Consider the following 24,630-nt stretch of genomic DNA (forward strand, 5'->3'; position numbering starts at 1 on the left):
GATAGCTGGACAGATTGGAGTAGGGAGTTCCAGAGACTGGGAGAGGCTCCCTGTAGAAGTCCTGGAGGAGAGTATAGGAGAAGCCGACCAAGGATCTAGAGAATAGGAGGATGATTTGGGTATATTTTGAGATGAGGTTGGTGATGTAGCTCGGGGCAGAGTTGTAGATGGCTTTGTATTTTATTAGTAATTTGAATTATATTCATCGCAAGAACATTAACCAGTGGAGGGATTGGCAGAGAAGGGTGATAAGCACTGAGTGGTTGGTGATGTATCTCAGAGCAGAGGCGAAGGGAAGCCAGTGGAGGGATTGGCAGAGAGGGGTGGAGGACGCTAAGTGGTTGGTGATGGAGCTTGAAGCAGTAGTGAAGGGAAGCGAGAGGAGGGATTAGCAGAGAGGGGTGGTGGACACTGAGCAGTTGATGATGTAGCTTGAGGCAGAGGTGAAGGGAAGCCAATAGAGGAATTGGCAGAGAGGGGTGGAAGACACTGAGCAGTTGATGATGTTTCTCAGAGCAGAGGTGGAGAGAGGCCAGTGAAGGGATTGGCAGAGAAGGGTGGAGGATACTGAGCAAATAGTGATGGAGCTTGGAGCAGAGGTGAAGGGAAGACAGAGGAGGAATTGGCAGAGAGGGGTGGTGGACAATGAATGGTATGGATATGTAGCTTGGTGCAAAGGTGAAGGGAAGCTAGTGGAGGGGTTGGAAGAGAGAGGTGGTGGACAATGAGTAGTTGATGTAGCTTGAGGCAGAGGTAAAGAGAAGCTAGTGGAGGGATTGGCAGAGAGGGGTGGTGGACAATGAGTAATTAGTAAAGGAGCTTGAGGCAGAGGTAAAGGGAAGCCAGTGGAGGGACTGGCAGAGAGGGGTGGTGGACAATGAGTAGTTGGTGATGTAGCTTGAGGCAGAGGTAAAGGGAAGCTAGCAGAGGGATTGGCAGAGAGGGGTGGGGGACAATGAATGGTCTGGATATGTAGCTCAGAGCAGAGGAGAGGGAAAGCCAGTGGAGGGATTGGCATAGAAGGTTGGCGGGCATTGGGGTGGTTGGTAAGGTGAATGAGTCTGGTAGTAGAACTCATGACAGACTGAAAAAGGACAGCCTGTGTAGAGGTAGGCCAATGAGGAGGGTGTTGCAGTAGTCAAGGTGAGAGATAACAAAAAAAAAAATTAATTACAAGCTTGGTGGTGTCATATGTTAATAAGGGGCGAAGTTTGGAAGTATATATTGTGATATCTGGGGATTTCGCTCAAAGTGTAGTGCTTTCCAGTGAGTTCAGTTCAGCCACAAAATAACGTTTGAGACTTTATGGGTCACTTTTATTTAAAGGGAAAGTATGAAAATAGTGTCAGCATTACCGTCGCAGGGGTTTCCAACGCCACTCAACACTCGTAATTAAGCCACTTGGCTTCTTCCTGAAGTACCACTGATCAGACCTCAAGCCTCGGTCTTTTGTCTGGTCCCTCAGACCTTCTCTCAGTACCTTAGTGCATAGTTTACCTCTCTTAGCACCGCTGGGTTCACATACAAAGTCTGTGCCTCTCTCACAGCCCCCTGCATTTCTTATTCCTATAATCACTTTAGCCTTTTTAGTTTCCTGTTGCACTTTAAACTAATCAGAAAACTGGATTAGATTAGAACCTGGAGGTCCTGCAAGTAACACACTTTTTGCCCTAAAGTGACAACGCTTATTCACCACACTATCTATGGAGGAGCAGCAATATCATCCCTAGCTGTTCTCCTGATTTGAACTACACACTCCTCTCCCACTTCTCATCTCTAATACATAGGGAGGAGGGGTTGTGTAGCTCACAGAATGATAAGCTACAAAATATCACATGTCTGTTCTTGGGTTTAGGTATACAGTGCCTTGATAAAGTCATGTTACAACCAAATGTATTTTATTGGGATTTTATGTGATAGACAAACACAAAGTGGCACATAATTGTGAAGTGGAAGGAAAATGATAAATGGTTTTCAACATTTTTTACAAATAAATATGTGAAAAGTGTGTGGGGGGCATTTGTATGGCGCCCCCCGGAGTCAATACTTTGTAGAACCGCCTTTCTCTGCAATTACAGCTGCAAGTCTTTTTGGGGATGTCTCTACCAGATTTGCACATCTAGAGAGGACATTTCTGCACATTCTTTTTTGCAAAATATCTCAAGTTCTGTCAGATTGGATGGAGAGCGTCTGTGAACAGCAATTTTCATTTTTGCCACAGATTCTTAATTGGATTTAGGTCTGGACTGTGACTGGGCCATTCTAACACATGAATATGCTTTGATCTAAACCATTCCATTGTAGCTCTGGCTGTATGTTTAGGGTCGTTGTCCTGCTGGAAGGTGAACCTCCACCCCAGTCTCAAGTCTTTTGTAGACTCTAACAGGTTTTCTTCTAAGATTGCCCTGTATTTGGCTCCATCCATCTTCCCATCAACTCTGACCAGCTTCCCTGTCCCTGCTGAAGAAAAGCATCCCCACCACATGATGCTGCCACCACCCTTTTTCACGGTGGGGATGGTATGTTCAGGGTGATGTGCAGTGTTAGTTTTCCACCACACATAGTGTTTTGCTTTTAGGCCACAAAGTTCAATTTTGGTCTCATCTGACCAGATCACCTTCTTCCACATGTTTGCTGTGTCCTCCACATGGCTTCTCACAAACTGCAAACAGGACTTCTTATGACTTTCTTTCACCAATGTCTTTCTTCTTGTCACTCTTCCATAAAGGGCAGATTTGTGGAGAACACGACTAATAGTTGTCCTGTGGACAGATTCTCCCACCTGAGCTGTGGATCTCTGCAGCTCCTCCAGAGTTACCATGGGCCTCTTGGCTGCTTCTCTGATGAATGCTCTCCTTGCCCGGCCGGTCAGTTTAGGTGGGCGGCCATGTCTTGGTAGGTTTGCGGTTGTGCCATACTCTTTCCATTTTCCGATGATGGATTGAACAGAGCTCCGTGAGATGTTCAAAGCTTGGGAGATTTTTTTTATAACCTAACCCTGCTTTATACTTCTCCACAACTTTATCCCTGACCTGTCTGGTGTGTTCCTTGGCCTTCATGATGCTGTTTGTTTGCTAAGGTTCTCTAACAAACCTCTGAGGGCTTCACAGAACAGCTGTATTTATACTGAGATTAAATGACGCACAGGTGGACTCTATTTATTAATTAGGTGACTTCTGAAGGCAATTGGTTCCACTAGATTTTAGTTAAGCCCCTTTCACACTGGGGCGGGAGGTGCGTCGGTGGTAAAGCAGCGCTTTACCGTCGTTTTAGTGGCGGTATTCGGCCGCTAGCAGGACGGTTTTACCCCCTGCTAGCGGCCGAGAAAGGGTTAAAAACCACCGCAAAGCGCCTCTGCAGAGGCGCTTTGCCGGCGGTATTGCCGCGCTGCCCCATTGATTTCAATGGGCAGGAGCGGCGAAGGAGCAGTGTATTCACCGCTCCGAAGATGCTGCTAGCAGGACTTTTTTTCCTGTCCTGCTAGCGCACCGCTCCAGTGTGAAAGCCTCTGGGGCTTTCACACTGGAGACACAGCAGCGGCTGTTTCGGGTCGGTTTGCAGGCGCTATTTTTAGCGCAATAGTGCCTGCAAACAGCCCCAGTGTGAAAGGGGTCTTAGGGGTATCGGAGTAAAGGGGGCTGAATACAAATGCCCCCCCAACACTTTTCACATATTTATTTGTAAAAAAATGTTGAAAACCATTTATCATTTTCCTTTCACTTCACAATTATGTGCCACTTTGTGTTGGTCTATCACATAAAATCCCAATAAAATACATTTATGTTTTTGGCTATAACATGACAAAATGTGGGAAATTTCAAGGGGTGTGAATACTTTTTCAAGGCACTGTAATACAGATATAGTAATCTCTCCAGGTGGCATAGCTTGATACCGTCAACATAGACGTACTGTAAAGATGATTTTACATGTACAGAGATTTATACACAGAAATGCTCCCTCTAGTGGCGGTAGCCTGTATATAAACCAAAATCCTGAAAATATGGCACAGCAAGAGAGTGCAATGATGAGAAGCCAACCCATGATTTCCAGATAATCTCTAATTAAACAACACAAAATAAAAGACTCAAGACATTTTGCCTTAAACTACTTAAAACTCACTGCTGGCAAGGATCCACGGTGGATTTCGTTAATTCAGTTTAATTGACTGGTACATTGCCTGCTTCCTCTCACTTACAAAGCGCCACAAATCAACGTACGGAACGTACCATTAGCGTGATGGAATAATTACCCACAGATGCTCAATGCCTCATTTCCAGGAAATTTGTAGTAAAGAAATAGATGCCTGATGGATGCCATGATCAGCTAACTAAAAAGGCGCTGGTTTTGTACCCCATTCATTTGCTGGTAATTGGAGCAGAATGCCCCCCACTTTTTCCCCTGACTATGGCTAATACCGGTTTTTATGGCTGATCTCTGATTTACAGCTAATTAATAAATCAAATAAGATAATTGTTAGCATGTTGTTTATAAACAAATATAGCAGGTGCAACAACCATTATCATATACAGGCGGTCCCCTAGTTACAAACATCCTTGTTTACAAAGGCATCTCCCCGTTCCGCCGCTCCGCGTCATGATCGCGGGCCACCGACAGACATCGAGTCCGCGGGACGCGCGGGCACGCTCATGGAGTACGCAGGGCGCGCACCCACTAACTTGCGTCTTAAAGAGGACGTACAGGTACGCCCTCAGGTGGTGAACAGAGAAGAAACAAATCGCTCTATGTAAGTTGCACCTGTTTATCTGCAGTCTTCTCTCCTCTAACTTCTAGAATTTAGAAAGCTTGTCTGAGCTTCCAGAAAGCAGGGGGGGTGGGGAACTGAAGAGCTGATTGGAGGGAACTTCCAACACACTAATTCCAACGCACACGTACCTGTAGAAATGGCTGTGCATCTAAGTGGGTGCTGTAGCAACCAACGGCTGGAACCGTGTCAGGTCAGAGCATGCCTGACGAAGGGGGTCCTGCGTGGCTCCGAAACATTGCGATCTGCTGTAACTATGCGATCGCTGGTTAAAGCTTTGGGACCCTCTCTGGAGACCCTTGGTGTGCTGGTGATATTTTTTGCTTTGATTGGAGGGAAGGGTCACAACCCCCCCTCCCTTCACACAGAACACAGGGACAGAGCTGAGGCTGTCAATCAAAGGCTGCGTGCTGGGGATCCCTCCCCCTGTCACCTTTTATCTCTTGGTGTCAGGAAAAGGTGTCAGAAGTGACTCATGCTGATAGCAGAGGAAGGAGGCAGCTGACAGAAATGACACTTGGTGCTCTGGACTAAGACAAGTACACACTATAGAGGGATGTGCTTTGTTCATATTTCATGCCTGAGGTTTACAATCACTTTAATGAATACATAATTGCATTAGTTGACACTTTGTAATCTTTGCCTGGAGGTCAGCTTACTACAATCACAAACACACACATTAGTCTTCCTCATTGGACGTGCCATCCTGGCTTCATCTACCAAGTCTGTGGAATAAATACTGACTCTACAAGACCCCCCCCCCGGGTATAACACTCTGCGCTGCGGATCACGTTCACACAAACTCATTAACATCTTCAACGCAAGACGAACACAGCGACAATCTCATGTCTATGACAGCAGTAGACAACCCTTCTGGTCGCACATTTCCTCTCACTTAGAGTAGATGGTAGGCCCGGTGCCAGGTTGACAGATCCTCACTAATACTTGCCTACAGCAAACTAAAACGTGAGCTGTTGTCATTAATTAGCAGCATTCTGTCTATGAGGGTGGAAGGTAATTAGCACCATTACTAATGACTTGGGAACTGTTTATGAAAGTCACTGGACAAAAAAAAAAATAACCAAATGTCAGGACACTGAATGGTAGGGGGGGGGGGGGTACGAAACCATAAAAATAAATAAATAAATGCATGAAGTCCAAACAGAGCTTAAGGTACTTGAATAAAATCCTTTGTAATTGGAAATTAAAAGAAATACGAAATTCTATCCATGGTTAGAATATTTTGCACACTGGCACTTGGGGGAACAGAACAATAAAACAAGACCCATGGGGGTCCCAGAACAATGACACACTGACTACTGGGGATCCAGAACAATGACATGTGGGGGTTCAAAAACAATGACACGTTGACACTTGGGGGATCCCGGACAATGATGCACTGACTATTGGAGATCCAGAACAATGACACAATGACACTTGGGGATCCAGAACAATGATACACTGACACTTGGGGATCCAGAACAATGACAAACTGAAACTTGGGGATCCAGAACAATGACACATTGACACTTGGGGATCCAGAACAATGACACTTGGGGATCTATAACAATGACACACTGACACTTGGGGGATCCCGGACAATGATGCACTGACTATTGGAGATCCAGAACAATGATACAATGACACTTGGGGATCCAGAACAATGACACTTGGGGATCCAGAACAATGGTACAATGACACTTGGGGATCCAGAACAATGACACACTGACACTTGGGGATCCAGAACAATGACACATTGACACTTGGGGATCCAGAACAATGACACACTGACACTTGGGGATCCAGAACAATGACACTTGGGGATCCAGAACAATGACACACTGACACTTGGAGATCCAGAACAATGACTCACTGAAACTTGGGGATCCAGAACCATGACACTTGGGGATCCAGAACAATGATACATAGACACTTGGGGATCCAGAACAATAATAAACCGACACTTGGGGATCCAGAACAATGATACAATGACACTTGGGGATCCAGAACAATGACACTTGGGGATCCAGAACAATGACACACTGACACTTGGGGATCCAGAACAATGACACACTGACACTTGAGGGTCACTATACCTTTCCTGAATTGCAGGAAGAACCAATGATAGAGCCCCAATGCCCTATAAACTTTGCTTATGCTTTGACAAATAATAATCATTTGGAATGACTTGAGATGTATGTACTGATCTAGCTAAAATTAGAAAAACATACACTCCATCCCCAACATGTATAATTAATCTCAAAGAAAAGACAAGACTCTCCATAATGATACTCCACAGTAAAGACACTTTGTTTAACAAGCCCATCATTTAAGATTTATATTTCCACCAACTGTAACAGGTCCAGCAATCGAGAAAACGTTTAACAAGTTTCCATCTGGATAGTTAAAAAAGCTGAAATTGCTCATTTGCAGTTATTTTAGCAGATTTTCACAGATAGATTTCCATTACATGCCTATCGGTACAGCTCTTCCCGGCAATGTCCCTGTTTTTTTTTTTTCATAATTCAAAGAGGGTAAGATGACCCAATAACCTTTATTTTGCTAGTTTTTGTTTTTTTTCTTGTTATATTAACAACAAAATTGTATGTGCAAAATCACAACAACATATTTGACATATTTTTATCTTTACAAGTACCCCCTTTAGAATTGCACATTTTTGAGCTGTATTTGCAAAGCACACTGATGATTTATGGATGATTAAAGTAAGCATGTTGACTTTAAAGTTCCAAAACTGCAGGCACGAGTGCCATACCTTTTAGACATTATCAAGGACCCCGATGTCCCAGAGAAAAAGAATCACTTCAATTTCCTAAGATTGTCCCTTCCTACTTTTGATCAATGAAGCTGTCTAAAGTATAGATTAAGATAAGAAAGGGGGCATGGGCCAGACATGACTTCAGGAAAGGTATAGTAAAGCTCCTTAGGCTACCAAGATCTCTTCAACGTATGCAACCACATGTGTTGACAGGTGCCAAGCATGTCTTCATGAAAGATCTAGTAGAGTTTCTTAGGCCAACGTGAGCTCTCCAAGGTATGCAACCACGATGCAGAAGGCACAGGTGCAAGTCAAGCAGCCTGCGTTTTGGGCATTCATCCCTGGGCATATACGGCTTTAAAACATTAGTACGCCATTCAGTCACATCCAGTCACAGCAATTTTCAGTCTCTTAATGAGCTCTGTGAGCTGCCAGCAGTGGGGCTGGATGGTGGACCTGTGCCTTCTCCCTGCACCAAATGCTGAGATCTTAAGCAGAAAAACTTTTATACATGCTTCCTCTTCGGATGATGATTGGCAAGGGTGTCCTTTTCAGAACCTGCAGGGACAGGAAGTCAACTGACCAGGGGAAGTCAACTGGTAGTGAAGAACCTCTGACCAATAGTCAAGCCTGGGACAGTAGACAGAGGCAGATGCATGAATAGGTCTGGAGAGTAAAAAGGAGCACCCAATTTCCATTAAATGCAAGTTGGAAGGGGAAGTTGTAAACGTGTATTTGCAACCTCTGCGAAAACTATTTCCAATCTTGGTGTTACAGACACACCCGTTTGGGATCCATCCTCGTTCATTGCTAGCATGCAGCAACAGCCCTGAGGAAGGGGTAGGCTTTGTTCCCCCAAAATGCGTCGGTATGATCACCTGTTGCTACTTTCAATAAACGATTACAAATTCACCTTACAACATTTACTGGATAGCGGGCCCTCCTTTTAACCTACCTTTACAAGTACATGTGGAAACTATCTCGAGGCTGAACCCAGGGTAGCAGTCCAAACCCCCAAAAGGGGCCCACCACCACCTTCTTTTTAAGTTGGGCATAAATCATTGAAAGAGAGATCTTCCACCCAGCTCTTCCACCCAGCCCCCCCAACATCATCACCTACACAATATTGTCAAAAGAATTGGGACACCTGCCTTTACACGCACATGGACTTTAATAGCATCCCAGTCTTGGTCCGTAGGGGTCAATATTGATTTGGCCCACCCTCTGCACCTTTAACTCTTCTGGGAAGGCTGTCCACAAGGTTTAGGAGTGTTTCTATGGAGATGTTTGACCATTCTTCCAGAAGTGCATTTGTGAGGTCAGGCACTGATGTTGGACTGGCTCGCAGTCTTCGCTCTAACTCATCCCAAAGGTGTTCTATTGGGTTGAGGTCAGAACTATGTGCAGGCCAGTCAACTTCCTCCACCCCAAACTCGCTCATCCATGTCTTTATGAACCTTGCTTTGTGCACTGGTCCAAATCATTTGGTAGAGGGAGGACTATGGTGTGGGGTTGTTTTTCAGGGGTTGGGATTGGCCCCTTAGTTCTAGTGAAGGGAACTCTTAAGGCATCAGTGTACCAAGACATTTTGGACAATTTCATGCTCCCAACTTTGTGGGAACAGTTTGGGGATGGCCCCTTCCTGTTCCAACATAACTGCGCACCAGTGCACAAAGCAAGGTCCATAAAGACATGGATGAGGAACCTGACTGTCCAGCAGCTTCATCTCTTCTAGGAAGGCTGTCCACAAGGTTTAGGAGTGTTTCTTTAGGAATGTTTGACCATTCTTCCAGAAGCACATTTGTGAGGTCAGGCATTGATGTTGGACGAGAAGGCATGGCTCGCAGTCTTCGCTTTAATTCATCCCAAAAGGTGTTCTATCGAGCTGAGGTCAGGACTCTTGTGCAGGCCAGTCAAGTTCTTCAACCCCAAACTCGCTCATCCACACTATATTGCCAAACGTATTTGGCTACCCCTCTAAATCATTTGGTGGAGGGGAGGCTGTGGTGTGGGGTTGTTTTTCAGGGGTTGGTTTTGGCCCCTTAGTTCCAGTGAAAGGAACACTTAAGGTGTCAGCATACAAAGACATTTTGGACAATTTCATGCTCCCAACTTTGTGGAAACAGTTTGGGGATGGCCCCTTCATGTTCCAACATGACTGCACACCAGTGCACAAAGCAAAGTCCATAAAGACATGGATGAGCGAGTTTGGGGTGGAGAAACTTGACTGGCCTGCATAGAGTCCTGACCTCAACCCGATAGAACACTTTTGGGATGAAATAGAGTGGAGACTGCGAGCCAGGCCTTCTCATCCAACATCAGTGCCTGACATCACAAATGCACTTCTGGAACAATGGTCAAACATTTCCATAGACACACTCCTAAACCTTGTGGACGACCTTCCCAGAAGAGTTGAAGCTGTTATAGCTGCAAAGGGTTGGCCAATTCAATATTGAACCCTACGGACTAAGACTGGGATGCCATTAAATTTCATGTGTGTGTAAAGGCAGGCATCACAGTACTTTTGACAATTTAGTGTACCCATTGACCTACGACTGATTGAGTCAGTTCAGTGTGATCTCCAACCTTAAACAGGTCTGGAAAGGAAAGAGGTAGCAATAGTTAAGTATCTAAGGAAGGAACATGAAGGAATAAATGTGCCTGGTTGGTTTGGGGGATAAGGAGGAGCTCTATGAAGCTTCAAACAAGAGAGAAAGTGGCGTTAGTAGCACTGAAGCAGTGTTCCCACCCTTGCAATATGTTCTTTTCAGGACGCTACCTGTTGCCCAGCTGGGCAGGGTATTAGGGTTTTTGAAGGCCATTAACAACAGTTAATGTTTAATTTGAGGAGCTGTTTCAGGTATGGCATCCCTGTGGTAGTAGGTCAAGTTACGTTTCACTTGGTATGTGGAGTTAAGAAGGTATTGTCATGCAACTAAGGGCCTAGTGTGCCTGATACTAGTTGGTATGTTTTAAAGATGACCCTCAAAGGTCATCTTGGTCCCAATTCTGGTCATTTAGTGTTTATATTTATGGGTATTAATGTAAACTTGCTTAATGTTTTATAAATAGCTACATAATCCAAACTTGGGCGTGGTGCCAATTATTTGAGAAACAGAGATGGACAGATTCTGTCTGGCCTTGGTGACTCCATACCATATACAATACCCTTGTCAAGGTTTCTGAAGGCAGCATTTGACCCCAAAAGGAAGCTGAATGACATTTTCAAACATGGTGACCTTAGTTCTACTGCTGGTAAAGCAACTGATCAGAACATTTTCCAGACAGAGACCCAGTAGAGATTTCCCATTTCCTCATTCAACAAGAAAACAACATTAAATAATAAGATGTTCCGAGCCGTACCTTTCTCACAGTGGGCTCCGGTAAATCCAGGAGGACAGGCACACTTGTTAGGGGCCACACAGGTTCCACCATATCGGCACCCTTCCTCGCAGAAAGCTGGAAAAAAAAATTCTCAGTTTAACATCCCTCATCCTTAATACAACGAGACATATAAGGAAAACATATTTTAATTTTTCAGATTCCAGCAGTGTTTGAGTGTGACATCAGGTAAAACTGCTGTATCCAATGATATTTGACATCCCATCGCCTTTGTGAGTTCCCTTAAGACTAAAGTTTTGGAGAGCTTAAAACCCCACTAGGGATTAATTTTGCCCCAACATGGAGACTTCTCTCAGTTCTTCTTCTGGAAGCACAACAGGAAGTGAAAGGAAATCTCCTTCATTACCAGAGGTTAAAAGCTACCAGAACTTACTATTATCAAAACTTCCTGTTACAGAAGATTTCTCTTCTCCTGTTCTGGTGACAAGTGTAAAATTCGGCATTTTCCATTATTTTGGACTCATTCACATGGGTGGCTGAGAGGCTGTAAAACAAATGGTGCCTGAAGTTTCGCTTTAACCCAGAAAGCAGTAATGCGAAATAAGATGAAAGACGCAGCACACCGCTAGCTCAAAAGGTGAAGTGGAATGTAAATGGCCTCAGCCTTGCACTCCCCCTAAGCCACGCCCCTGATGGTTTTCGCCCCACCCACTGCAGAGGTGACCTCCTAGGTCTAAGCCCCAGTGGACGAAACGTGTCAGTAGGCATGGCTTTGGAGCAGTTCAAGGCTGAGGCCGTTTTTATTCCTCTTCACCTGTTGAGCAACCGTGTGCGGTGTCCTTCATCTCCTCATTCCTAGTAGTTATGTCCTGGAACTGCGACTCTCATGCCACAGCCTGACATACACTAGAGAACCAAAGTATAGAAATAGGACTTCAAAGGTGTTGAAACCTCCAGTATACAAACATTTAAAAAAAAAAAAAGTTTATTTATTACAAAATTGGTTAAAAGGTAACATGGGGGATGTACCCCTAAAAACATGAAAATCTTCCACCACCCATATCTCAAACAAAACACCCCTGTAAAAATAAGTCCTTCACTATTGATATTTGAAGAGTGAAATTGAGTTCATACACAATAAATACATCAAAAATGATTTCCACATAGAGGAAGGATAACTCATACTGACGCGTTTTGCTTTAAGGGTTAAGTGAATATAAAGCAGAACTTGTCTCTGTAGGATCTGGTGAGTGCACAAATCAATTTTCCCAATGTGACCAAGCACAAGGCAGGTTATATGATGGTATCCAAGAGACACTAGGTGGATGTCACAGAGCGGAAAGCCCCACCAGGGAGCCATGAACACAGTCCATCAAGAAAGAGGAAAAGGAAAATGGCTTCTTAATTGGTCAAATCCGAAAGGCACTAGCCTGTCTATATCCCACAGTAAACTTCAGATTTCAAGTAACATCCTAATGCAGAAAATCTGAAGAAACAAGTACAATTGACACACCAACACCCGAAAAATGATAGTTGCTGCTCCAGGATGTGCCTCCATAAGGTCGCTCCTTAGGGCTTACAGCCCTGATAAAGGAACCACAGATCCCAAAAACGTGTTGGTTTATAAATATATATTATATATATATATATATATATATATATATATATATGCATATTTGTATAAACTGTATATGTATATCTATATATATATATTTATACATATATATAATATATAATAAAATAATAATAATAATAACATAATAATATATATATATATATATACATATACAGTTTATACAAATATGCATATATATAATGAGCTTCATAATAACATAGTGCTTCGTAGGGTGCAGGCACCCCCCCTCCTGATAGAATGGAATGACTGTTGATCGTGATCTTCACTAAGTAGCCAGTAACTAGACTGATGACTGTCCCAGACCTTGCACCTCCAAGAACAAGTCATCAAGCCAAGATAGCTCCTGTACAGTATGTCCATCCTGAAAAATTCCCTATAACCACTTGTTGCCCAGGACAGTTTTGACATATTTTGCATACATGTTAAAAATCTGCATTTTTTTCTTTTTTTTGCTAGAAAATTACTTACAACCCCCAAACATTCTAGATTTTCTAAAAGCAAAGATACTGGAGAATAAAATGATGGTTGTTGCAAATTTTTTTATGCCACACAATATTTGCGCAGCAATTTATCAAATGCAATTTTTCAGGGCAAATACGCTAAAATGAATTGTAGTGCACACAAACAAAATATGATACCCACTTTTTTTTTTGTAAAATATAACATTTGATGTTGCATTGAGTAAATAGATAACAAACATGTCAAGATTTAAAATTGTGCATGCCTTTGAAATGGGGACAAATTATGGTACCTTCATTTTTTCATAGGCAAATCTTAAAAAAAGCTAAACGGGCTACTAGTTTAGATTTAAAAGTGAGCTATGGCATTAGAAATATTCTTCTCATTCCAATATTCGCTGTGAGACTTCACATGTGTGGTGCACTGTTTACAGATGCATGTGGGACCTACGTGCATGTTTGTATTTATACATGAGCACTGGGGGAGGTGCTTGTTTTTTTTTTTTATTATTATTATATTTTTACACTTTTTTTTCATTCAACTTTATTGCTATTACATGAGGGGGGGGGACAACACCCTTTGTGATAACTTGGGCAGTGATGGGTACCTCCAATTGAGAGCTCAATGTTATATATTAGACCCCTGATCCCTCATCTGCCCTCAAAGGCAGCCAATCAAACAGAGGTCTGTTTGATCGGCTGCTTCTTTGGCCATACCAGCCAGGTAAACACCGGACTGCAACCGGAACCAGAAGTGACAAAATCCTCATCTCTTCTGGCTTCATTTGTCATAGAGAAGTTGGAGGAATGGATGTTTCTCCTGCTCCTCTGTGCACAGGTGACCCGGCTGCTTTCAGTGGTCCCGGCGCTGCCCAGTGGAACCGGAGAGCCAGAGAACGGCAGCAGGGCGGCGGCAGGAGGGGCGGGCTCTTCTGTGTGCTGTAAAAGGGATCAGATGGCTGTATAGCCTCTCAGATAACATTCACTAGAAACCAGTGGCAACTGGTGCTTTGTATTTTGGGGGGGGAACATGACACCCTTCGGCACCCACCGCCCCCCCCACCTGTCGGTCAGTAGCTCGTCTAGCACTTACCCCATCTAGCAGCTTTGGTTCCTTCCTGCTTCTCCTTCTCCATGGTGGTTGCTTCCTCCTCGGGGGCTTCACCCTGCATCTACGGCCTCACGGCGGCTTTGTCCTCGGCGGCTTCCCTCCTCCTTCCCTCAGTGGCCAATATGATCACTTCTCCGCTCTGCCAATCGGTCTCTCCCGCTTTCTGATTGGCCACTAGGAGAATCACGAAGACAATAGCGAATGCTATTTGCTATTGTCACACAACTGGGTGGGCTCAGGGCACAGTGCTCTGCGCCCCGAGTACACCCTTTTTTTAAGCCAATTAGAGCCTCAGATTCTAATCATGTGCTTAAAAAAACAAAAACCCTTGGAATCCATGCATCCAGCGCCCTGCATGTAGATTAGGGGGCCAGACGCATGGATTGCGCGGGGGGGGGGGGGGGTGGCGTCCCTAATGGACGGGCCGCCACTGCTAGAAAGCCAATCATTGGCTTTAAAAAAAAAAATGGTACCAGGATCACGGCAGCCATGATTCCTGGTATAGCTGCTGCCTCCTGAGGCTGTATAAATACGTCCTCTGGGCTGGAAGTGGTAGAGCGTAGAATTACCAACACGCCAGTCAATGAGCACACACACATAAAACTGAATTGTCATTTCTTTTGTTATCTTTTCTTAAAAAGTACCGGAAACCATCACATTGTTTATTAATAAGACTCTTAATCATCTGCTGTTGCGCACTCCATCACAATTTATTTGCAACATCGCACAATAAACTCCGACGATTTTTCTCCCATCTGTGAGCCGAGGCGCTCCGCTTTCAACTATATTTACCCATTCTGATTAATATTTATCTCTACATGGGTTTTTATTGGGTGTTAATGTTGACAATGACGTACGGATATTGCGTTTGCCTGTAAAAATGGAGACTATATATCGCCATCCCTTCCGCATTAATGTCTCGGTTATTTCATTGTGTTGCGGAGCGCACCTGACATTTAGTACAGATTATAAACTGGAAATAAATATATTCCATTCATATTTTAAATAATGCAGCAGAGAATTCAGCAAACGGCAGACGAGTCTGAAACTGCAACACAGCATCCAAGTCTATCATAACAGCGATTAAGTTAATGTCGATGCGCACTTGGCTTCCTGAAATGGCCAAATCAAATAAAAAAAAAAAAACACCTATGGGCACGCTCCCGAGTCCAGCATTTACGTCCATAGAATGCCCGACTCAGCCCCGCCCCCTCCCGGTGCCCACGTCATTAGATTTGATTGACAGCAGCGGGAGCCAATGGCTGCGCTGCTATCAATATATCCAATCAAGAGCCGAGAACCCCGAGCAGAGAGGGAACGAATGGGCTCAGGTGAGTAAAACGGGTGGGGGGCCGGTCAGTGTCTGAAGTTTTTTCACCTTAATGCAACCCCTTTAACTTTGTGAACATGAAAACTGGTGGCTGCTTAAAATGTTCATTCCTGGAGCTGAGGAAGGCACAGCCCCCAACTGTACCTAAATTTGGAGCAATGTCCCTCTGTCCCTCTTTCCCCCTCTTATGTCCCTCATTTTGGTCTGATCTATATAGCTGTATATAAAATGTACTATTTATCTTTCAAAAAGTGTTTCCCAGTGCTAAACCTTTCATCCAAAATTATAAATGGCTGCATTTGTAAATTTTAAAAGCCAATATAAAGCAATAGTAGTGGTAAAAAAAAGTCCCTTGTGGATTCAATTAACCTTTTTTTGGGTTAACGCTCCTTTAAGGGGGTGTGGTAGGGGGCATGTCTTATACCTACATACATTTGCTAGTAGGTGTCCCTCATTCCCATCTCAAAATGTTGGGAAGTATGGGAAGGGGCCCGCAGGACAGATCTCAAACACCTCATTTAAAGTCCCAAACCCCTTTTAATATTGAGTATGTCTTCCTTTTGCTGCCATTGAAGCATGGACTTGAGTAGACCTCTGAAAGTATGCTGTGGTATATGGCACCAGTCCATCAGTAGCAAATCCTTTAAGTCTTGTATGTCACATTTCCTCCACTGGCTACCTTCTCCCCATACCGCATCCTGGTGCCATCTCTTCCCTAGGTAAGTGACGCACCTGGCCATCCACATGATGTCAAAGAAAACATGATGCATCAAACCAGGCCACCTTCTTCCATTGCTCAGTGGTCCAGTTCTGATGCTCATGTGCCCATTGTAGGTGCTTTTGACTGTGGACACGGGTCAGCATGGACACTGTGACCGGTTTGCAACTCCATACAAAATCAACGCAATGCCCTGTGTTTACTGACACCTTTTTATCAGAACCAGCATTCACTTTTTCAGAACTTTGAGCTCCAGTATCTCTTCTATTGGATGAAACTACATGGGCCAGCCTTCACTCCCCATGTGCATCAATGAGGCCTCCCATAACCCTGTTGCTGGTTGGCCGGTTTTCCATCCTTGGGCCACTTTTGGTCGGTCCTGAACACTGCAGACCAGGAACAGCCCACAAAAGCTTTTTTGGAGTTGCTCTGACCCAGTCGTCTAGCTATTACAATTTTGCCCATGTGAAAGTTGGGAAGATTTCTCCTCACTTCCTTTCTCAGAGATGCAACAGGAAGTTAGAAGTAATCTAGAGAAAACAGAAAACATTTCCCTCTTAAGCCTCATACACACGATCGGACTTCAAACAAACTTTTCCGTGGATTTCTGTCCAAAGGGCGGTGGCCGTGAACTTGGTATGCATACACACGGCAGGACTTTTTCAGCCAACTTTTACCAAATCACGTGGTTTTTTAGCTCTTTACCACCACCCTTTGGTCAACTTCTGTATTGTTGTCTGATCTTTTGCATTGGTTCTGAGCATGCGTGTTTGTTCTTTGGACTAAAGTCCGATGGATTTGTGTACACACGATTGGACTAGCAGACGTAGGACTTTTTTTGCAGGAAAGTTTGTCTGTTCGCGCAGCCAACATTTGTCCGATGAAAACCGAAAAAGTTTGTCCGATGGAGAGTACACACGGTCGGATGTTGTCTTAAAACAGGTAATTTGCATGTTTGTTGTCAAAAAGTCCGATCGTGTGTATGGGCCTTAAGACTATTAGAACTTTATAAAGTTGGAAAAGGATATACAAAGATATCCAAAGCCTGTAATATGCCAGTCAGTACTGTTCAGTCACCTATTAAGAAGTGGAAAATGTGGGGATCTCTTGATACCAAGCCAAGGTCAGGTAGACCAAGAAAGATTGCAGCCACAAATGCCAGAAGAATTGTTCGGGATACAAAGAAAACCCCGCAGGTAACCTCAGGAGAAATACAAGCTGCTCTGGAAAAAGATGGTGTGGTCATTTGAAGGAGCACAATATGATAATACTTGAACAAAAAATTAGCTGCATGGTCCAGTTGCCAGAAAGAAGCCTTTACTGCGCCAATGCCACAAAAAAAGCCCGGTTACCATATGCCCGACAACACCTTGACACGTCTCACAGCTTCTTGGCACATTCTAATCTGGAGAGACAAAACCAAAATAGAGCTTTATGGTCACAATCATAAGCACTTTGTCTGGGGAGGGGTCAACAATGCCAACAAGAATACCATCCCCACTATGAAGCATGGTGGTGGCTCACTGATGTTTTGTGGCGGGTGAGCTCCACAGGCACAGGGCATCTTGTGAAAATTGATGGCAAGATGAATGCAGCACGTTATCGGAAAATACTGGCAGACAACTTGCATTCTTCTGCAGAAATAGCTGCACATGGGACGCTCTTGGACTTTCCAGCATGACAATGACCCTAAGCACAAGGCCAAGGTGACCCTTCAGTGTGTTTACAGCTGAAAAAGGTGAAGGTTCTGGAGTGGCCACCACAGTCTCCTGACCTTAATATCATCGAGCCGCTCTGGGGAGACCTCATACGTGCGGTTCATGCAAGACGACCAAAGACTTTCCGTGACCTGGAAGCATTTTGCCAAGCAGAATGGGCAGCTGTACCCCCTGAAAGAACTTGGGACCACATAGACAACTATTACAGAAGACTGACCGCTGTCATTGATGCTAAAGGGGGCAATACACAGGATTAAGAACTAAGGGGATGCAGACTTTAGAATGTATGGGGGGGGGGGGGCATTTCATTGGTTTACTTGTTGCCATGTTTTGTTTTATGATTATATAATTCTATTATGACTACAGAATATCAGAAATAAAAGAATTGGGTTTGGCTGTTCACTCAGGTTTTCTTTAACCACTTCAACACCGGGCACTTTCACCCCCTTCCTGTCCAGCCCAATTCATAGCTTTCAGAGCTGTCACACTTTTGAATGACAATTGCGCGGTCATGCAACACCGTATCCATATGAAATTGTTATTATTTTTCTTCACACAAATATAGCTTTCTTTTGGTGTATTTATTCACCACTGGCCTTTTTTTTTTTTTTTTTGCTAAATATACTAAAAATAGACCAAAAATTTAAAAACAAAAAACGAACGTGTTTTTCTTTGTTTCTGTAATAAAATTTTGCAAATAAATAAACCTTCTTTATAAATGTACACCAAATCGTATACTGCTACATTTCTTTGGTGAAAATAACCCAAATCAGTGTATATTATTTAGTCTGTAGGAAAGTTATAGAGTCCACAAACTATGGGATATAAATCTAAAAATGAAATCGATCCTGGTGTACTAACGGCCGTTCTCATTTCTTGAGACTTGAAAATGCCAGGACGGTACTAAAATCCCCCAAATGACCTCTTTTTGGAAAGTAGACAGTCTGAGGTATTTATGAAGAGGCATGGCAAGTTTTTTTGTAATTTTTTTGTCACAATTTATTGGAAAATGAAGAATTTTTTTAAGGTTTTTTTTTCCACACGGTCACTTGTGCAGTACAACATCATCTTATAACTAGTGTGCCAGTGATCAGGGGACACTGTGGTGACAGTATTACTTTTTAAATTACAGGTTATCCGTTTTTTTTTTTTCTTAAGACACCATAACCAGAGTAATACATTGTTACCATAGTAACACTGTACTACTTTTGTAAATAAAATTTTTTTTTTTTTTTTTGAAAAATTATTTTTATTGTTTTTAGAAAAAACACTTATAATCAGGGCCTTTTTTCAGCGGGAACGCGGGAGAACATAGTTCCAGCACCTCCAGCACTGAATGTATGTAATAGCATGGTGTGTAGGGTTTGGTGGAGGGTCTATTGATGTTGTCTGCTGGGGGATCTATTGTCACTGGTCAGGATCTGATTTTGTGTGAGGGTCTATTGTTGCTGAAGGGGAATCTATTGTTGCTGGGGGGGGTCTTATGTTGCTAGCTGCTGGGAGATCTGTTGTTGCTGCTGGGGGGGGGGTCTAATGTTGCTTGGGTAGATATTTTGTTACTGGGTGTGATATTTTGTTGTGGGTGGTTCACTGTTGCTGCGGGGAATCTATTGTTGTTGGGGTGGAGTCCATTATGGCTGGGGGAGTGTATTGTTGTGTGGGGATCTATTGCTGGGATTCTATTGTTGCTGGCTGCAGGGGATCTATTTTACTGCTTTTCTTTTTATCATTACCATGTTTCATACAAATGATTTAGCACCACAAAATGATACTTGGTTCTGTATTCTCTAAAAGGGGCAGTACTGGTAGGTGGGTAGGGAGGTGGAATCAAGGGACGGTGGTCAGAGGTGGGTAGGGGGCAGAGACAAGGGGTAACTCAGATGGGGGGAGTTCCTGCACCTATTCTCCGAGAAAAAAAGCTCTGTTTATAATATACTACAAACAGTAAGGACCACTCACCACAATACATTGAGTCATCCTAACAATGAAGAATGAAAAGAAAACAGAAAACAAAGTGCATTACATTAAGTCACCAACACGAACATTGCTTAAATAAAATATTTACAAAAATGTGAGGGGTGTACTCACTTTTGAGAGATACTGTATAAGTAACCATTTTTACTGAATTACATTTTTTTAATTCAGTGTGTATTGATATTAGTTGTGATTGGCCACAGCTAATCATATGGTACAGATGGACTGTGACTGACCTTGTCTGTACCATGTGATCACTGTGACCAATCACAGCTTAAAGCGGAGTTCCACCCAAAAGTGGAACTTACGCATTATTCACTCCTCGCCCCCTGACATGCCACATTTGGCATGTCATTTTTTTTTTTTTTGGGGGGGGGGGTGTAATCTTTTTTTCGTGGGATTTCCTGTCCCACATCCTGCTTCCTATCTTCAGACGCCTAGGCAAATCCTTCTCTCGCCCTAGGCGGCCCCTCCCTGCCAGCAATCTTCTGGGACCCAACTCAGGTCCCAGAAGATCGGCTGGCCAATAGGAGAGCGGGGCGCGACTCGCGCATGCGCATCGTGACTCACACATGCGTAGTGCGCGCCCAGCCGTGAAGCCGTAAGCTGTCACGGCCGGGTGCCCACAGTTATCATGATGGCGTCGAAGAAGAGGAGGGGGTAAGGAGCTAGCCTCCAGGCAGACACATCGCTGGACCGTGGGGCAGGTCAGTGTCGGTTTATTAAAAGTCAGCAGCTATGCTTTTTGTAGCTGCTGACTTTTAATAAACTAAAAAAAACGGTTGGAATTCCACTTTGAGACACAACTGTACACAATGAATGACATGAAATGAAGCCATCTATTGTGTACAATTGTCATGTGATCTGCTGTGATCCAGTGGACACAGACGGTGACAAATCGCACCGCAGTGCAGCTCATGTGGCACGCGAGGAGCATTCAGAGAGGACATCCGCCGGGAATGACGAATGGTTAAAAATGGTACATATTGTATTTTACCAATTCTCCAAGGGGATGCAAACTTTTGAGCAAAACTGTATATATATACAGGACTATATATAACTTCCCCAAAAATATTACTTGTGACTAAACCAGACACATAACCTTTTATTCTTTTTTTTCTTTTTTTTTCTTTTATTCAATAGGTATTGTTGTTCACTTTAAAGTTTAGGAACGATCCAAAACCAAAAGTCTGAAAAACACAATTTCCATTTTCTAAATATAAAAAGCGTACATTGCCATTACATCAATTGTCGCCTGTACTTTAATGCAAAAAAAAGACCAAGCATTCACATAACCGGATGACATCACTTTTCCAATAGGGCCCTGCTTTAAAGTCACCATTAAATTGCTTTAAAACCTACAAAATGGGCAATTTTGCAAAAAGGCAATAATAATCCTTTTCCGCTCAGGATACGGCGGTTTTCTCTCTAAACCAAATACCGTGGGTTTTTTTTTCTGGCCTCACAGTGAAGTCATACTCTATCTACAAAACTCAGAGCCTTCATGTTTAATGCACAAACATCTTGTACCTGCAAAATGGCAAACTATTCCTTTCATACAAAACAAAAACAATATAGAAGACGACAAATATTCCGAGTTCCACCAGTGACTCCATATGGCAGACAAGCAGTTTGACAAAAGGTGTTTTTGTGTCTGTTTAAAACCCAGTTCAGCCCCCCCACCTCTCCGACTGATGGAGCCGTGCGGTGTGCTGCACTCTGACTGGCTGCCTCTGATCACAGGGCAAACATCTGCATTGCAAATGGAAGGTTTTTAGAAGCACAGCTGTTATCTGAGTGTAGCACAACACCACCTGGGAGCAGGCAGGCAATACAAACCACACACACACCACTGGAGGGGAGATTTATTCCAGAAATAACAGGAGAGAGAGAGAGAGAGAGAGAGAGAGAGAGAGAGAGAGAGAGAGAGAGAGAGAGAGAGAGAGAGAGAGAGAGAGAGAGAGAGAGAGAGAAGAGAAATGAGAGAGAATGAAGAGAAGAGAACATGAGAGAAATAGAAGAGAGAGATAGGGAGAGAAAGACAGAGAGAGAGAAGGAGAGAGAAGAGGAAGAAAGAGAGAGAGAGAGAGATGGAAGAGAGAGTAGAGAGAGAGAGAGAAGGGGGAGAGAGAGAGGGAGAGGGGGAAGGGAAGAGAAGAGAAGAGAAGAGAAGAGAAGAGAAGAGAAGAGAAGAGAAGAGAAGAGAAGAGAAGAGAAGGGAAGGGAAGGGAAGGGAAGGGAAGGGAAGGGAAGGGAAGGGAAGGGAAGGGAAGGGAAGGGAAGGGAAGGGAAGGGAAGGGAAGAGAAGAGAAGAGAAGAGAAGAGAAGAGGACAGGCAGAGAAAGAGAAGAGAAAGAGAAGAGAAGAGGAAGAGAGAGAGAAAGAAGGAAACAAAGAGAAAAAGAAAGAAAAGGAGAGAAAGAATAAGATAGAAAAAAAAGAGAGTGAATGAAGAGGAGAGAGAGAATGAAAGAGAAATGGAAAGAGAGAATGGAAGACGGAAAGGAAAGGCAGAGAAAAAGGAAGAGGGAAAGGAGGAAGGAGAGAAGAGACAAGAAGAGAGAGCTAGACAGATAAAAATGGAGAGAGAAGAGAGAAAGAAAGAGAAAAAGGGAAAGAGAATGGAAGAGATTAGAAGAGAAGGAGAGTTAGAAAAAAATAAATTGAGCGTTGGTGGGGGAGAGAAACGCCTTATTCTTTACACAAGTTAACAAGTTCAGCTCTGATACCTGCTGTACCCCCCTTATGTCATAAAGTAAAATGTGTTTGTATATATATATATATATATATATATATATATATATATATATATATATATATATATACCCAGTACACACACTATATTACCAAAAGTATTGGGACGCCTGCCTTTACACACACGTGAACTTTAATGGCATCCCAGTCTTAGTCCGTAGGGTTCAATATTGAGTTGGCCCACCCTTTGCAGCTATAACAGCTTCAACTCTTCTGGGAAGGCTGTCCACAAGGTTTAGGAGTGTGTCTATGGGAATGTTTGACCATTCTTCCAGAAGTGCATTTGTGAGGTCAGGCACTGATGTTGGACGAGAAGGCCAGGCTCACAGTCTCTGCTCTAATTCACCCCAAAGGTGTTCTATCAGGTTGAGGTCAGGACTCTGTGCAGGCTAGTCAAGTTCCTCCACCCCAAACTCGCTCATCTATGTCTTTACGGACTTTCTTTATGTCTTTATGGACCTTGTTTTGTGTACTGGTGCACAGTCATGTCAGTGGACCAACACCAGCAGATGACATGGCTCCCCAAATCATCACAGACTGTGGAAAATTATGCATTTCATTTAGAAATCAAGGTCCCAGAGTCTGGGGGAAGAGTGGCGAGGCACAGAATCCAAGTTGCATGAGGTCAAGTGTGAAGTTTCCACAGTCAGTGATGATTTGGGGAGCCGTGTCATCTGCTGGTGTTGGCCCACCGTGTTTTATCAAGTCCAAAGTCAACGCAGCCCTCTACCAGGAAATTCTAGAGCACTTCATGCTTCCCTTTGCTGACCAGATTCATGGAGATGCTGATTTAATTTTCCAGCAGGACTTGGCACCTCCCACACTGCCAAAAGTACCAATACCTGGTCACATGATCATGGTATCACTGCACTTGATTGGCCAGCAAACTGACCTGACCTAAACCCCATAGAGAATCTGTGGGGTATTGTCAAGAGGAAGATGAGAGACACCAGACCCAACAATGAGATGATCTGAAGGCCGCTATCAAAGCAACCTGGGCTTCCATAACACCTCAGCAGTGCCACAGGCTGATCTCCTCCATGCCACGCTGGATTGATGCCGTTATTCATGCAAAAGGAGCCCCGACCAAATATTGAGTTCATAATATACTATATGTACAGACTTTTCAGTAAGCCAACATTTCTGTATTAAAAATCTTTTTTTTTTGGTTTTATGTAATATTCTAATTTTGTAAGATACTGAATTTTGGGGTGTCACTAGCTGTAAGCCATAATCACCAAAATTAAAAGAAAGAAATGCTTGAAATATATCACTGTGTGTGCAACGCATCGATATAATATATATGTGTTTCACTTTTTGAATTGAATTATTGTAATAAATTAACTTTTTGATGATATTCTAATTTTATGAGATGCACCTGTATGCATTTTTTTTTCCTTACAGGTACACTTATAATAAGTCTTATCTCTAAGTACAGTAATGTCTCCTAAACTTGCACCATTTAGGAGATATATTGAGATCAGCTGCAGCTGATGAGGTCACTTGACATTACGCATGCATGTGCAGTATGCTCTGCATTGATGGCACGTTGAGTGTGCAATGAATACTGAGAGCACTGTGCCACAATGCATGTGAGTGACATCATCATGGCCCAGCCATTCAACTGACCAGAGAGCGCCAACTCGGAAGGAAGATGGAAGCTCTGGGAGCGGTGATAATGCAGAACTGGAAGGCTCCATTTGAAAGGTAAGTATGTCAAAATGTGAATATTATAACATAACACTACAAGGACCCATTAAAAAAATAAAAATAAAAGGTTTTTTTCTTAGTTTACTACGGCTTTAAGAAAAATGCCTGTTACTGTGGATGAAAGTTATTATATACTATGATTTTTCCTGTTTAAAATGACACTAAAATTATGAATCTGGTACAAAGCATTGCAAAGTAATTTATAAACAAAGTGTTTTTATTAATTTTGCACTTTTTTGTTGTGACGCAAAAAAAAAAAATTAATAAATAGACAAAAAGCAGGCAAAAAACAGCTTAGGGGATAAGGGGAAAGAGGAGTTAAAGTGGTTGTATAGTCTTTT

General features: G+C 43.3%; 1 protein-coding gene across 2 annotated transcripts in view; it reads right to left on the minus strand.

Annotated features, from left to right (window-relative positions):
- NELL1 (neural EGFL like 1) overlaps positions 1 to 24,630 on the minus strand; it is a 1,046,888-nt gene that overhangs the window by 238,275 nt on the left and 783,983 nt on the right. For both annotated transcript variants that reach the window (XM_073604029.1, XM_073604030.1), the window contains exon 15: positions 10,902 to 10,997. In XM_073604029.1, the coding sequence (XP_073460130.1) occupies positions 10,902 to 10,997 (96 nt within the window). The remainder of the gene's footprint in view (positions 1 to 10,901; positions 10,998 to 24,630) is intronic.

This window comes from Aquarana catesbeiana, linkage group LG11 (assembly GCF_042186555.1).
Source record: "Aquarana catesbeiana isolate 2022-GZ linkage group LG11, ASM4218655v1, whole genome shotgun sequence".
In the NCBI taxonomy this organism is placed as follows: domain Eukaryota; kingdom Metazoa; phylum Chordata; class Amphibia; order Anura; family Ranidae; genus Aquarana; species Aquarana catesbeiana.